Source organism: Nicotiana tabacum, chromosome 19 (assembly GCF_000715075.1).
Source record: "Nicotiana tabacum cultivar K326 chromosome 19, ASM71507v2, whole genome shotgun sequence".
Classification (NCBI taxonomy): Eukaryota; Viridiplantae; Streptophyta; class Magnoliopsida; order Solanales; family Solanaceae; genus Nicotiana; species Nicotiana tabacum.
In genome coordinates, this window is record NC_134098.1 from 73,149,086 (window position 1) to 73,163,920 (window position 14,835).

Genomic DNA, 14,835 nt, shown 5'->3' on the forward strand with positions numbered 1-14,835 from the left:
CAATTAAAATTAAAGTAAGAATATATATGATTAATGATAAATTTGTGTATAAAAGACATGCATGTCTTGAATTTATAAACATACAAATAAATTTTTATTACTAATAAAAAAGATTTATAAGAGGCCAAACTGATTAAGAAAAGGGAAAGTCATGTGCAAAAGATTAACTTTCCTCCACTTAAAAATCTAGGAATAACTTCTGCAATTTCTTTTTATAACTTTTAAACTTCTCATACTCACATCTATTAGTAGGCAATTTGATTATATGACCAATTTTTCGAGTTTCCATATTTGGTTTGATCTATGTCAAGAATAGTCAACGTCATCCGTTCTTATTAGGTCCTCTATCTAAATCCCCATAAAGGTGGAGTAAAAAAGAAAAGCAAGAAGCTTCTCCATTATCATATAAATTGAGGAACCAGACAATAAGAACATTAAAGTAAGTTTATTCTAAAATGGGGTCTAATTCTATAATGTTCAGATTCCCATGTTAATAAACCTTAAGTTGAAAAATCCAAATGTTCTTAGCCAAAAACCTACCAAACAAAAAGACACAACTTATACACTCCACCATTTGTTATTCAAAATAAACATTATATGATCAACAATAATTAGACTCGTTTCTGAAGCTCCAAATTCCAAGAAAAGTATGGTCAATTTGAAGTCTTGGTTTCTACTTGCAATTCTTTATGTGTTTCTATGTACAGCATCATCAGCAACAGTGGAATTAGATGCTATAGAATCTGTGCTAAGGCGTTTGCACAGCAAACAGGCACCACCAATAGTGCAAGAATCTGCAGCTAAGGGTGTTTTGCAGAGGCTACTTCCTGCCCATTTGCACAGCTTTGAATTCAAGATTGTTTCCAAGGTACTGAACAATTGTCTCCTTGGATTTTCAAATTATTGGTCTCTCCCATTTATTCCCTTTTTGTTTAGGAATTGGTAATTCATTATGTCTGTAACTTGAAGTTTACTGCTTTTCTTGGTTTAATCCATAAATGCTCAAGATTGTTGAAGTAACATCATATTTTTGAAGAACCGCTTAACTGTTTTAGTTATACATGGCATCAGTATATGTCCTTTGTGTGAACTATTAATTGGTTCACAAATAAGTTCAAAACCACCGGCACAAATATTTTGTGATAAAATAATTATTCTATTATTACACTTGTTAGTACCATCAGAATTGGAATTGGTAAATGATCCTTACTTATATGATCACTGTGTATATAGTATACAATATCTTTGCTTGAATAAGTATAAGGTAAGAAATTGTATTTAAGTGGCTTTTCTTAATTTTTCTTTTCTCTAATCTAATGATGTTTCAAGTATCATCTTAGGCCGGTGTAAGTTAGGATCATTTATTTCCTATATTTTTTACTATAGCTGCATTTCATTCTCGCCAAATTGACTTGGTAGTTGACAATTTGCAATTATACATGACATTTTGTATGTAAATGTAGGATCTTTGTGGTGGAAGAAGCTGCTTTCGTATAACCAATTACAAGGTTTCAAGCAGAAATTCACCTGAGATATTGTATGGTAACAAATGGTTTCAAGGATCTCGCTATGTTACACTTTTTGATGTCTATTGCTCTCTGATTGCGAAAAGTGTTCTTTTTACTGTAGAAAATTTGTGTTTTCCTTTAAGCAGGCAATGACTGTTGATACTCCTAAATTTACTTCTTCCAGCTGCACATTGTTTTATTGATTATTGTTTGGGTTAAATCCTTGGTTCATACTATTGCCAACTTTGCCGCCATGCTAGGTGGCCGCTGATTTTCTGCAAAGTCTGACTTGTTTCGGGCAAGTTTCTCGGCGAAGTTCTTTAACAGATTAGTTTGTTAATGTCAATTGGCACTCTTCATAATTACTACGAGCTTTTGAACATGATACATGTATGTCTTAAGGGTTGACAGTTGACTGTCGTAGCCTCTTTTGGCACCTGTAGTCCAGATTTTCTTGTCAAATTAGAAGACAAAATTAAAATAGTTAAAACTTAGTTATCCAGTGAGCAGATACAGTTGAACATGTTGTTACTGCACCTCTGCTTTTAAATTAGGTGATGAGTCTATCTTTGATTTGATTTCTCTTAGGATTCAAGGAACTACAGCCGTTGAAATCACATCGGGGTTACACTGGTATTTAAAGTATAGGTGTGGTGCTCATATTTCATGGGACAAGACAGGCGGTGTTCAGTTAGCTTCAGTTCCCAAGCCAGGATCACTGCCTCTTGTAGAAGCAGATGGAGTGACGATCCAACGGCCAGTACCATGGAACTACTATCAAAATGTCGTCACATCCAGCTGTAAGAATACAACTCTCTCTCTCTCTCTCCCCTCAAAAAAAAAAAAAAAAAAACCAACCTTTTATGCATAAACTGTTGTCTCATATTAAAGTGCAGTGAAAAATGCACCATCACCGAAATACTGGTAGTAGGTCTGCCCTCAATACATAAATAATGGAGAACATAATACGGTATTTAGTTGATATTTACAGTGTGAGCATCTATCTTCTGATATCCTGTTTGAAAGCCTTATACCACTGTAATTTCTCTGTGTTTGTGCTAGTAATATTGATGCCTTCTTTTGCTATTCTTTTCTAGTGATTATTCCTTGTCGTCTTTAGAACTCGGTCCTTTTCTCATCTGATAGTAGGACGATGAAACCACAATTCATGATGTTCCTCAATCCTCCCCTACATATTTGTGCATTGCTAAAGCCACATATTATTTGTATGTTATTCATGTGGTGTTTGAGGGCTATTATTTGGATATCTTATGCAATACCAAGGTTCTCTCCGTAAATTCTCTCTTGTACCCAAACTTATTAGAAGATGATGTCCAAAGAGCAAAATACAGAAGAAAATCAGATCAGTTGACGGTTTGTCATCCTTATCTTTTCCAAGGCTGTAATCAGTCTTACTCTGGTCATGGACAATTTATCAGGAGTTTGACATTGAAGTCATGTCTATCAAGAATGTTAAGTTCATATATCAAAGCATTTATAATAAGTGATAGAGCTGTAGATACCTCTTGATTTCAGCCATTTTTCTGAACTATTCCAGTAGATTTAAGCTGTTCAGATTTAAGTTGAGACTGATTGAAAACCCTTTTACTTGATAATAAGTAATAGAGATGTAGATACCTCTTGATTTCAGCCATTTTTCTGAACTATTTCGTGTATTTCTACTTTTTATTAGTTTTTTGAGATGCTGCTAGTGTAACAGCTTAGCATATTCCTACTTTCCCGTGCAGATTCATTTGTTTGGTGGGATTGGCAAAGGTGGGAGAAAGAAATAGATTGGATGGCACTTCAAGGAATCAACTTACCTTTAGCGTTTACGGGGCAAGAAGCTATCTGGCAAAAAGTTTTCTTGGTATTGTTATAGCTTTGGATTTTGTGGGTTCCCCTAGCTTAATTTAGAGCCAAATGGCTGTTTCCATGGCAATTTCTGCCTGATATTCAAATGGGGAAAGTCATACAAGCTGTTTGATTACTTGATACCTTTGAGCAAGAGCACGAGTTTTGTATATGTTAACGGAATCAGTTGTGATAGTACAAATGCTATAAACCTATCTTTCTGCTAACATATGCGTTGTTTCTCTATTGCTAAACTTAGCACTTCTGTCTTGGATCTACCTCTATGAAGTAGGCCAGAACTTGGGCCTTATTTCAGATAAAGTTTGTTGATTAAAATGTTTATTCTTTGTGCCGAGTAGTTAAGGTTTCATATGCCATCAGGTAAAATCTTGTTCTCTGAGAATGCAGCATTTTTCTCTGAAATTTACTGAATATACATCCCTTCATGCTATTAATTCTTGGCTATTTTATTTGGTGCTGAAAAGCAATGTCCCAATATCTGCTTAATGTTACTTTCCTAGTTCTTTTATGGTCATTATGTCCATATCTTATGTTGCTACAGAGATTATATCTGCTTGATGTTTACCTTGGTGTTCTTATTACTGATAGTGTGTAGGAGACAACTACCATAGTGCTTGATTAATTGTCGCTCATGATACAGCTTGTTATGGTTTTATAAGAAGCTTTATTAGACGCTTATAAGCACTTTCTGGTTCATGTTTGTTTATGCCCAGGATTATAATATTACTAGCCAAGATCTAAATGATTTCTTTGGTGGACCTGCCTTCCTGGCTTGGGCTCGCATGGGAAACCTACACGCGTGAGTACCATAACCCGTCCCTTGTTTCTAACTTGTCTTTTCAATCAAGGGCATTTCCAGCCACAACAAATGCTGGTAAACCATATGTTGTAACAAATGTTATCTGGTTCAGGTATCTTGTGAGACCAAGGCATATATTTGTAAATATTTTGTGAATTAAATGTCATGCGGTAAATTGACTTTGAACTTCTGTAGATGGTGCTCAAAGTTAAAGGGTTCAGTACCTAGGAAAGGAGGATATTTCAGATGTGTTAAAGCAGGCCTATCTTAGGCTGTTCAGCTACATCTAAGTGAGTTTAGCTCGGCCTATCTTAGGCTGTTCAGCTACATCTAAGTGAGTTTAGCTCGCCTATAAGATCTATAATGAATTCTAAATTTACTTGTCATCTGATTGATGCATGCAATCCTTCTCATATGATTGGAAGGCCAACAGGTGATAGGCTAGGTCTACTTATAAAATTTTCCATCCTATTGTGGCCTCTTGTTCTTAATAGATTCTTTTTGAGATGGGAGTCATATGTAAGGTCTATTTGTTACCAATGTTATAAGAGCTTGAAGAATCATTTGTGCCTCAATTTTTTGCAAAGCTAAGCTGATTCGTCTCCATGTTTTTTCCCTAGCTGCCTATTATCCTTTGCTATTTGTGTCTTACCATTTCGTTGTTGAGGTAAGAAAGACCAGGTGTCATTTTTTACCCTCACGGGGATTAGTTGTCTTAGCACAATCCGACATTTTCCTCGTTAAAGTTTGTATTTTTTGAGGATGAAGATGAAAGCATGCATCTTTAGCGATACTTTTTTTTATAATCGTGGTGTCGGGGCCAACTTGCACGCACCTCGACTAATTCCACGGGCTACCTGCTACCTCCCATCAGGTATCTAGTAACTCTATCCACCAAGGCTTGGACAGAGGGGAAGAAATCACCTAGTGTTTTTGTCTCCTCTGAGATTTGAATCTAAGATCTCAGATTCTCAACCCACTTCATTGACCACTAGGCCACACCCTTGGGTCCTTATCTACACTTTTAAAGTGTTCATACAGCAGATGCGACTAAATTCATCCCTATTTGTATTACATTCCTCATGGTATCTATGCTTCAAAGTTTGCTGCGGATTGCTCTCTGTATCTTATTGTGTTTCATTTTTGGATATTTACACTCCAAATCTATATTGCACTGCAGATGGGGTGGACCTTTATCTCAAAACTGGTTAAATATTCAGTTAGCATTGCAGAAACAGATATTATCTCGGATGCAAGAGGTGGGCATGACCCCAGGTATGCCATTGTTTTTGGTTCCAAAGGAATCTTTCACCAATTTTGTCTTTCTTCTTTATGTTCGAATTCTGATTAGCAGACCATGGCTTCTCGTAGCCCGGTGTTTTAATTAAGTTGAAGGTGTTTCTGTTATTTACTTCTTCAATTCACAATGTGATTGCTCAAACTAATTTTCTTGTCTTCATTTTTCTCCAATGGCTGCTAGTGCTTCCATCATTCTCTGGAAATGTTCCAGCTGCTTTAAAAAAGATATTCCCGTCTGCAAATATTACAAGACTTGGGGACTGGTATGTCAATTTTTGAAGTTTGTTGTCTCTATTAGTAAATTTCCGTCTTGCTGGTCCTTTTCATAACATTGTTTTCTATTACTTTTATTTTGAGGATATGCAAATATTTCACAATCTCTTTCTTTCCCTTCGCTTCACTCTCCATGCCAAGTTTTAGAACTTTTCTTCAACATGTTTCTAAATTAAGTTCGATTTCTGTGATGTTCGTTAGATGATAAGCTTATGACAGCTAGTGAGATGCGTCCTTTAGTTTTTTTCCTCTACCCTCCTAGTTTTTGACCAACTTCTCTTCTATAATCTAAAAAAGAACGATAGTTTTCCAATTTTATATTCGTATAGAGCAATGTACGAATTCCGACTAACCTTTCTTATGTTGAAGAGCTAGAAGTATTAAGGACTCACTTAGCTTTCTGTTTCCGAAAGTAAAAATTCTATCCCTGGTAATTTTAAAATTTTCATGTTTCTGAAGTGCTCCCTAAGAAAGTACATCTAACTTGGCTGAAAATTTTATTGTCAGATACTAGGAAGATTTGCTTGTTTTGAACCTGATGGAGTTTATACTTTTCTTAGGAACACTGTTAATGGTGACCCTCGATGGTGTTGTACTTTTCTCCTTGCCCCTTCCGATCCTTTATTTATTGAAATTGGAGAGGCATTTATCCGGAAACAGATTGAGGGTGAGTAATACTTCTGTCCTTCAGTTGAAAAGGATTCGTCTTTAATAAACAGAATACAGATAAAAGTTTTTGGTCTTGAAAAATGTAAAAGGATTCTAGACTTTTGTGAAGCTTCTTGACCTCTTTTATTCTTGTTCTATTGCTTTATCTTTTTCCATTTTGAACATAGAACATTGAGGGTCCAAAGCTTTTTAACATATTACCCTTATCTGTTTCCACCTGCTATGTTAAATGAACTAATGGAAAGAAATAGAATAAACAAGAAATTGCATGACCACTACGCTTCACTGGGGAAACCAATGAGTTCCCAACAGCTCTATAACTCTAAAATCTTGACCAGTAGACAGTATGAAGAGATGACACTGCACCAGATTTTGGGGAACTCAGGTGTCCACATTGTCACAAACAATTTTTCCAACTTAGAATATCCTAGTACAACAACTATGTCTCAGTCTCAAACAAGTTGGGGTCAGCTATATGAATCCTCAGTGACCACGTTACCCCATTTAAACTCATCTCGTGTCAATATTATGTTTTTGATAAGGTAAATGGTATTATTCACAAAGGGAAAACTCCCTTATACAAGGGGTATACAAAAAGGTAGAGGATCTACAACAAAACATGATTCTCTACAGAAGACACCCAGTCATCTATACAAGTTGGGATCTCATGGGTGCACCAAAAAGCTATCAAAGACACGAGACTAGTTCTCAAGTGTGCAAAAACATTCTCAATCCCCTCAAAAGCTCTCCTGTTTCTCTCTCTCTCCATACGATCCACATAAGGGCTAATGGAGCAACCTTCCATGCCTTTTGTCTTCTTCTCCCACGACTACCGGCCCAGATGTGCAACCATCTCGTGCCAATATTATGCAAATACAAATAAAAATTAGGAGTTCTGTCTTTTTTCTAAACATATAAATTTCTGAAAGGCGAAACCACTCCTAGACAGCAGATTTACAATATCCTGGCAAATCTGCAAAATACGATAGCGATAGTTAAATTAAGTTAAGAGATGCAAGGAATGAAATGGGATTTGAACCATAGTCATTCACATACTCTTGCCTACCTGGTACATCTAGAAAACAGAAATACGATGAGGCTTAGAGAAAGGCAAAAATCACATACATGACAAGCACATGCCTGAGCACGTTTTAGAAAAGAGATAAATGGAAAGCACTTGAATCAGTATTTTTCCAACAAGATGAACTTATTTAACCCTGACTACATATCTGTTGGGAGGTCCTCAGGGAATTAGGACCCTAAAATTTGTATTTAGCCATGCTATGTTACTTCTGGAGTTGTATTCTGTCAGTCTGTTATTATTTTTTATGGGAGCATGGGTTTGTTCCTGGTGAGGATTTTTGAATTTGGTATTTACCGTTCTGCTAGATTCTACTAGTCATATAACATGAGTCCAGTTTTCAGCATTTCCCCATTTTTTTCTCACTCCAAATTAGACTATGGCATGCTTTGTATTTGTGCCTTTAAAATCATGAGTTATTTAACACTTAGCACTTGTATTTTATCAGTCATGCCCTAATGAAAGCTTATATGAGATGTGGCTTCTGTCCTCTTTTTCTATTTTCATCTTCAAGTGTAATTGTTTCCTTTCTATCCTTGACACCCATAACCATATTCGAAGCAAAAAAGCTAATATGATTGTATGGTTTTGATATTAATTGCACTTAAGTTAAATATAGATAACATGGTAGGGAGGGAGAAAGCGTATAAAGTGCTTGATGCATTTTCTATTCTGACAGACACCTGTTGAAGGAGAAAAAGTATCTTGGGTTAAGTATTAGAAAGCCGATGAGGGTGGTGGTAATTGATATACCATTAGAATTTTTATGATCATTGATGACTTCAATTAAGCTTAAAATACTTGAATATTGCTGTTTTTGTTGATAGTATGTGCTAGAGGTTGCTAGTTTTTGTGATCTGGTATAATGACTTTCAACATCTAGTTCTCCCTCTTCTCTCTCTCCCCCCCCCCCCCCCAAGTGCCTAACACTACGCGAACTGCATTATAAGGTGCTTTAATGGATCAAATACCTTGTCGACCTCAATTCCTGCCGAGGAAGAAGCCAAAGCACATATGGTGTAGTATATCTAGTTTTATTGTGATGCTCATATTTAGGCAGGATTGGGTGATGCAAATTCCCAATTTCACTGATTCAGTCATATTGTTGGTTATAGTTCATGAATCATTATTTATATTGTTTGTTTGGCAAGTCGATGCAGGGTCTACTTCCTGGGTTTTCCTTTGAGAAAAAAGAGTTAAATGTTTTGCAGCCTATAATTGTGTATTTCCTGTCATTTGATCTCAGCTGACTCTTTTGTGATTCATGTTTTGTATGTTCACTGCAGAATATGGAGACATCACCAATATTTACAACTGGTAGTCCATCATTCCACTAAACTACTTCATCTGGCCAAATTAAGTACAAAAAATTCACAAGCAGTTTCAAGTTTTTCACTTTTTAAAGCCTGAAAAAGTTGATTTTATTGCTCGTATCTTTTATATATTCTCTGCCCTGCCTGTCAGTGACTCTATTGATTGAACTGGAAAATTCAGTTAATTTGATTAGGAAAGATATGGGGCTATAAAGATTTATAACTTAAAGACAATGGTCCTACTTGTTTTTTATACCCTTAAATGTAAGATCACCTTTTTGCAGCCTGTAAGTACTAGTAATACTATTTTTTTTTCCCTTCAAGCTTAATCTCTCCTCCTAGATGATTCATATAAGATGAACTGTATGTTTTTGTTTTATTATTGGTGTAAAGAAGCTCTTGTACAAGATGTAGAGTCTCTAGTAGATCTCATTGGCTCCTTGTAGCTGTTACAAGACTAGTTTTTGTCAATTTTTGGGTCTTGTAACTTGTTACTCCTTAGCACAATCTTTGTGCTACGGACTACTTTTATCAATATATTGGAATCTGTTACCTTCTCAAAAAAAAAAGGGGGATAGTCACAACTCTTTTGATCCGAACATATAACGGTGGAACTTGTACCAGGGTCTTGCAAAATAAGTCAAAAACTTCTTGATCTTGACATTAAATGCCCAGCTAAGGGATCTCATCGGGCTGTTTTAGGGCATCAAATTTAGAATTCTTTTAACTTCCACTCAAGGCTTATTCTTAGTGCCTAGAACAGGCAAATACAAATTTCTCTTCAATTTTTGGTTTATTATTCAAAATCTGAGAACTGGCATGTTTATACAGTGATACTTTCAATGAGAACACTCCACCTACTGATGATCCGACATATATTTCATCTCTCGGGTCTGCTGTGTACAAAGCAATGTCAAAAGCAGATAACAATGCGGTGTGGTTGATGCAAGTATACTTCTTATTCTTACCACTTTTACACTTACTTGGCTACTTATTTGTTTAATGATATCTAGCATTATTGTTATTTTTTTGATAAGGTAATGATATCTAGCATTATTTGAGCTCTATTATGATCTGTTGTTAATTTTGGCATCTTAAAACTCGTAGTATGGAAAAATGTTTTGGAAGTTAAAAACATAAGAAATGTGAGCTCACCGTTGGGATTTAATTAGTATTTACACGTATTCTAGAAAGGAAAAACACCTAATTACACCCCTAGGAATCTTCTAATTATAGGGATCGAGATACTTTCAATATTTACAAGGTATGGATCCTGGCTATTTGCTATTTTAACCAATTCGAGACAGTAACTTTTTATCATGGTTTATTTCATGAATTTTCTCAAGGAATTTCCTGGATTTAAGTGCCATTGATCGTATTTACCTTATCAAGGAAAATAATGCCATTGACTGCTGGGACCGTGTTATCGATCAGGGTAGTGCTTAGATACGGAAAAAAATTGTTTTGTTGGAAGTCTTTGATGCTAGTTGGTTTCTCATACTTTTAAGATTTTAGCTCAAATTGTCCCGAGTTTAAGGTTGATCTGAGGTGGTTACTGGTCCATTGTGTTTGTGAGAAAGCACGGGAGAAAATAGGTTATATGATATTAGATCATAAATACAATACAAGAGGTCCCTATTTATAGCTATACACTACAAGGAGATATTACTCCTCTTCCAATGTGGGACAAGACTACATTATACATATCTGTAAACTAACACTCCCCCTCAAGCCGGTGCATATACATCATATGTACCGAGCTTGTTACACATGTAGCTAATACGAGAACCAGTAAGAGACTTAGTGAAAATATCTGCTAGTTGATTATTCGACTTTACAAACTTTGTAACAGTATCTCCTGAAAGTATTTTTTCTCCGTCAAAGTGACAGTCGATCTCAATGTGTTTAGTCCTCTCATGGAACACCGGATTTGACGCAATATGAAGAGCAGCTTGGTTATCACACACTAGTTCCATCTTGCTGATTTCTCCGAACTTTAACTCATTGAGTAACTGCTTGACCCAAACTAACTCACACATCGCCATAGCCATGGCTCGATATTTGGCTTCGGCGCTAGATCGAGCAACTACATTCTGTTTCTTGCTCTTCTACGAGACCAAGTTACCTCCTACTAGAACACAATATCCAGACGTAGAACGTCTATCAAAAGGTGATCATGCCCAATAAGCATCTGTGTACCCAACAATCTGCTCGTGGCCTCGATTCTCAAATAGTAATCCTTTGCCTGGAGCTGACTTTATATACCGAAGAATGCGAACAACTGCATCCCAGTGACTATCACAGGGAGAAACCGGAAAAGAAATGTCAGGTCTAGTCACTATGAGGTAATTCAATTTGCCAACCAACCTCCTATATCTCGTAGGGTTTCTAAGAGGCTCCCCCTGTCCAGGCAGAAGCTTAGCAGTCGGATCCATAGGAGAGTCAATAGGTCTGCAACCCATCATTCCAGTCTCCTCAAGAATGTCGAAGGCATATTTCTGCTGTGAAATAACAATACCTGAGCTAGACTGAGCGACCTCAATACCTAGAAAATACTTCAATCTGCCCAGATCCTTAGTCTGGAAGTGCTAAAAAAGATGTTGCTTCAGATTAGTAATACCATCCCGATCATTACCAGTAATAACAATATCATCAACATAAACCACTAGATAAATACACAGATTAGGAGCAGAATGCCGATAAAACACAGAGTGATCAGCCTCACTACGAGTCATGCCGAACTCCTGAATAATTGTGCTGAACTTACCAAACCAAGCTCGAGGGGACTGTTTCAAACCATATAGTGACCTGCGCAATCTGCACACACAACCATTAAACTCCCCCTGAGCAACAAAACCAGGTGGTTGCTCCATATAAACTTCTTCCTCAAGATCACCGTGGAGAAAAACATTCTTAATGTCTAACTGATAAAGAGGCCAATGACGTACAATAGCCATGGACAAAAAGAGACGAACAGATGCTACTTTAGCCACGGGAGAGAAAGTATCACTATAATTAAGCCCAAAAATCTGAGTATATCCTTTTGCAACAAAACGAGCCTTAAGCCGATCAACCTGGCCATCCGGGCGGAAAGTATCACTATAATCAAGCCCAAAAATCTGAGTATATCCTTTTGCAACAAAACGAGCCTTAAGCCGATCAACCTGGCCATCCGGGCGGACTTTAACTGCATAAACCCAACGACAACCAACAGTAGACTTACCTGCAGGAAGAGGAACAAGCTCCCAAGTGCCACTCGCATGTAAAGCAGACATCTCGTCAATCATAGCATGTCGCCATCCTGGATGAGATATTGCCTCACCTGTAGATTTAGGGATAGAAACAGTTGACAAGGAAGATATAAAAACATAATGAGGTGACGACAGACGATGATAACTTAAACCGACATAGTGGGGATTAGGATTAAGTGTGGATCGTACACCTTTGCGGAGACTAAGAGGAGACAAGTCCGCAGTAGGTGCAGAATCTGATGCGGGGCGTGAATCACCTGGGCCTGATGCTGGATGTGGACGACGATGATAAGTCAAGAGTGTTGGAGCTGCAGAAGGTTGAACTGGATTATGTGGAGGAACTGGGGCTATAGGTGGCGGAGCTACAACTGGAGCTGCAGGTGGTGGAACTGGAGCTATAGGTGGTGGAGTTACAACTGGAGCTGTAGGTGGTGGAGCTGGAGTGACTGAATCTCCAAAAGATGAAACTGGTAGTATCTCAGAAATATCTAAGTGATGACCTGAACCAGTGAAGTATGATTGGGTTTCAAGAAAGGTAATATCAGCGGACATAAGGTACCGCTGAAGGTCAGGAGAGTAGCATCGATATCCCTTTCGTGTTCTCGAGAAACCTAGAAATACGCACTTAAGAGCACGAGGAGCTAACTTATCTGTTCCTGGAGTAAGGTTATGGACAAAACAAGTGCTTCCAAAGATACGAGGTGGAAGAGAGAACAAAGGTAAATGGGGAAACATTACAGAGAATGAAACTTGGTTCTGGATAGCTGAAGATGGCATACGATTAATAAGATAGCAAGATGTAAGAACGGCATCCCCAAAAAACGCAACGGAGCATGAGATTGTATGAGTAGGGTACGAGCAGTTTCAATAAGATGTCTATTCTTTCTTTCAGCTACCCCATTTTGTTGAGATGTGTACGGACAAGATGTTTGATGAATAATCCCATGAGATTTCATAAACTGCTGAAATGGGGAAGACAAATACTCTCGGGCATTATCACTACGAAATGTGCGAATAGAAACCCCAAATTGATTTTGAATTTCAGTGTGGAAGGTCTGAAAAATAGAAAACAGCTCAGGATCGATTTTTTATCAAAAATATCCAAGTGCACCTTGAATAATCATCAATGAAACTGACAAAGTAGCGGAATCCCAAGGTGGAACTGACTCGACTAGGACCCCAAACATCTTAATGGACTAAAGTAAAAGGTGACTCTGCTCGATTATCAAGACGCCGAGGGAAATGGGAGCGAGTATGCTTACCGAGCTGACATGACTCACACTCTAGAGCTGACAAGTGAGATAAACCAAATACCATTTTCTGAAGTTTTGACAAACTGGGATATCCCAACCGTTTATGTAATGAATCTGGTGAATCAGTAACAGGACAAGTTGTAGAAGGAAGACAAGATGTGAGTCCATGTGATTTAGCAAGGATAAGGTAATAAAGTCCGTTTGATTCACGCCCGGTACCAATGATCCGCCCCGTACTGCATTCCTGTATAAAAACATGGTCATCAAGAAATAAAACAGCGTATTTAAGTGATTTGGCTAAGCGACTAACAGCTATGAGATTAAAAGGACTATTGAGAATATAAAAGGACTAAATCTAAAGGTAAGGAAGGAAGTGGGCTTGCTTGACCTATTGCAGTTGCCATGGTTTGAGACCCATTGGCCATTGTGACTTTTGGAAGAGATTGAGAATACGAAATAGTAGTGAAAAGAGATTTGTTACCAGAAATATGATCTGATGCACCTGAATCAATGACCCAAGACTTAGAGAATGAAGAGTGGGAGAAACAAGTCACTCTATTACCTGTTTGAACAACAGAAGCTATCTCAGAAGATGTCTGCTTACATGATTTGTACTGAAGGAACTCAATATAATCTGCTAAAGAAACCATCCGACTATTCAAAGCATTGGTTCCCATGTTGCTACAATTTGTAGTAGCAGGGTTAACTTGAAATAGTGGAAATAAGTAACTCCTGTGAGAAAACTGAAGAAATAGCTTGAAAAACGCTGTTTACAGCAGGAAAACAGAACACTGTTCTGCGCCAGAAACAATGTTCTCGCTGGAAACACTGTAGCTTGCCGGAATCTACTGTAGCTGACGGAAAACTCAAAGTGGTTGGAATGAAACAAAATCAATGAAGGTAGGATCGGAATTACTAGGCGATCCTACTGTTCAACTGAAATTTTTTCAAAATCTGGCCGGAACAGTGCTCAAGCTCCGGCGCGTGGGTCAGATCTCGCCGGAAAAAAATTCTTTTCCAGGCGCGTGAGGGCGCGTGGACGTGTGTTTCCGGTTGGGTTGACTGGGGTTTGGTCGCCGGAGCCTGAGGAGTCTTGTGGTGTTGTTGGTTTTTGCACAACACCAACAGAAAGTGATTTGCTTACGGACAGCCTTCTAAGTCGCCGGAAAATTGCACGGCGAAGAGGTCTTTCTTCCCAGAAGTCGCTGGAATGATGCACATCGACGGGTTTCTCACTAATGCTTTGATACCATGTGAGAAAGCACGGGAGAAAATAGGTTATATGATATTAGATCATAAATACAATACAAGAGGTGTATCTGTTGCAGGGAAGGAAGATAGGGTGTTAGAACTGTTGAGGGAGATTGAGCAACAATCTCTTCACGATGGTGCAGGGAGGGAGTTGGGTAAAGGTGTTAAGCAAAATAACTTGGGGGATGTAGTGGTGTATCAGAGAAGGGGGCGAGTGTGTGACAAAGAGAAAGGGACCTCGGCTAGGGGAGGTGGGGAAATGG

The 14,835-nt window shown here is 37.8% G+C and overlaps 1 protein-coding gene across 4 annotated transcripts in view; it reads left to right on the forward strand.

Annotated features, from left to right (window-relative positions):
* The first annotated feature begins 303 nt into the window (after nt 1-303).
* LOC107811032 (alpha-N-acetylglucosaminidase) overlaps nt 304-14,835 on the forward strand; it is a 36,811-nt gene continuing 22,279 nt past the window's right edge. For 2 of the 4 annotated variants that reach the window (XM_075238002.1, XM_075238003.1), the window contains exons 1-10: nt 304-868; nt 1,464-1,537; nt 2,097-2,308; nt 3,257-3,378; nt 4,097-4,182; nt 5,363-5,457; nt 5,663-5,744; nt 6,315-6,421; nt 8,791-8,821; nt 9,649-9,766. In XM_075238002.1, coding sequence (XP_075094103.1) covers nt 650-868; nt 1,464-1,537; nt 2,097-2,308; nt 3,257-3,378; nt 4,097-4,182; nt 5,363-5,457; nt 5,663-5,744; nt 6,315-6,421; nt 8,791-8,821; nt 9,649-9,766 — 1,146 coding nt within the window. In that variant the 5' untranslated portion in view covers nt 304-649. Of the gene's footprint in view, nt 869-1,463; nt 1,543-2,096; nt 2,309-3,256; nt 3,379-4,096; nt 4,183-5,362; nt 5,458-5,662; nt 5,745-6,314; nt 6,422-8,790; nt 8,822-9,648; nt 9,767-14,835 lie in introns of all 4 variants that reach the window. The other 2 variants (XM_075238005.1, XM_075238004.1) reach the window with 2 other exon arrangements.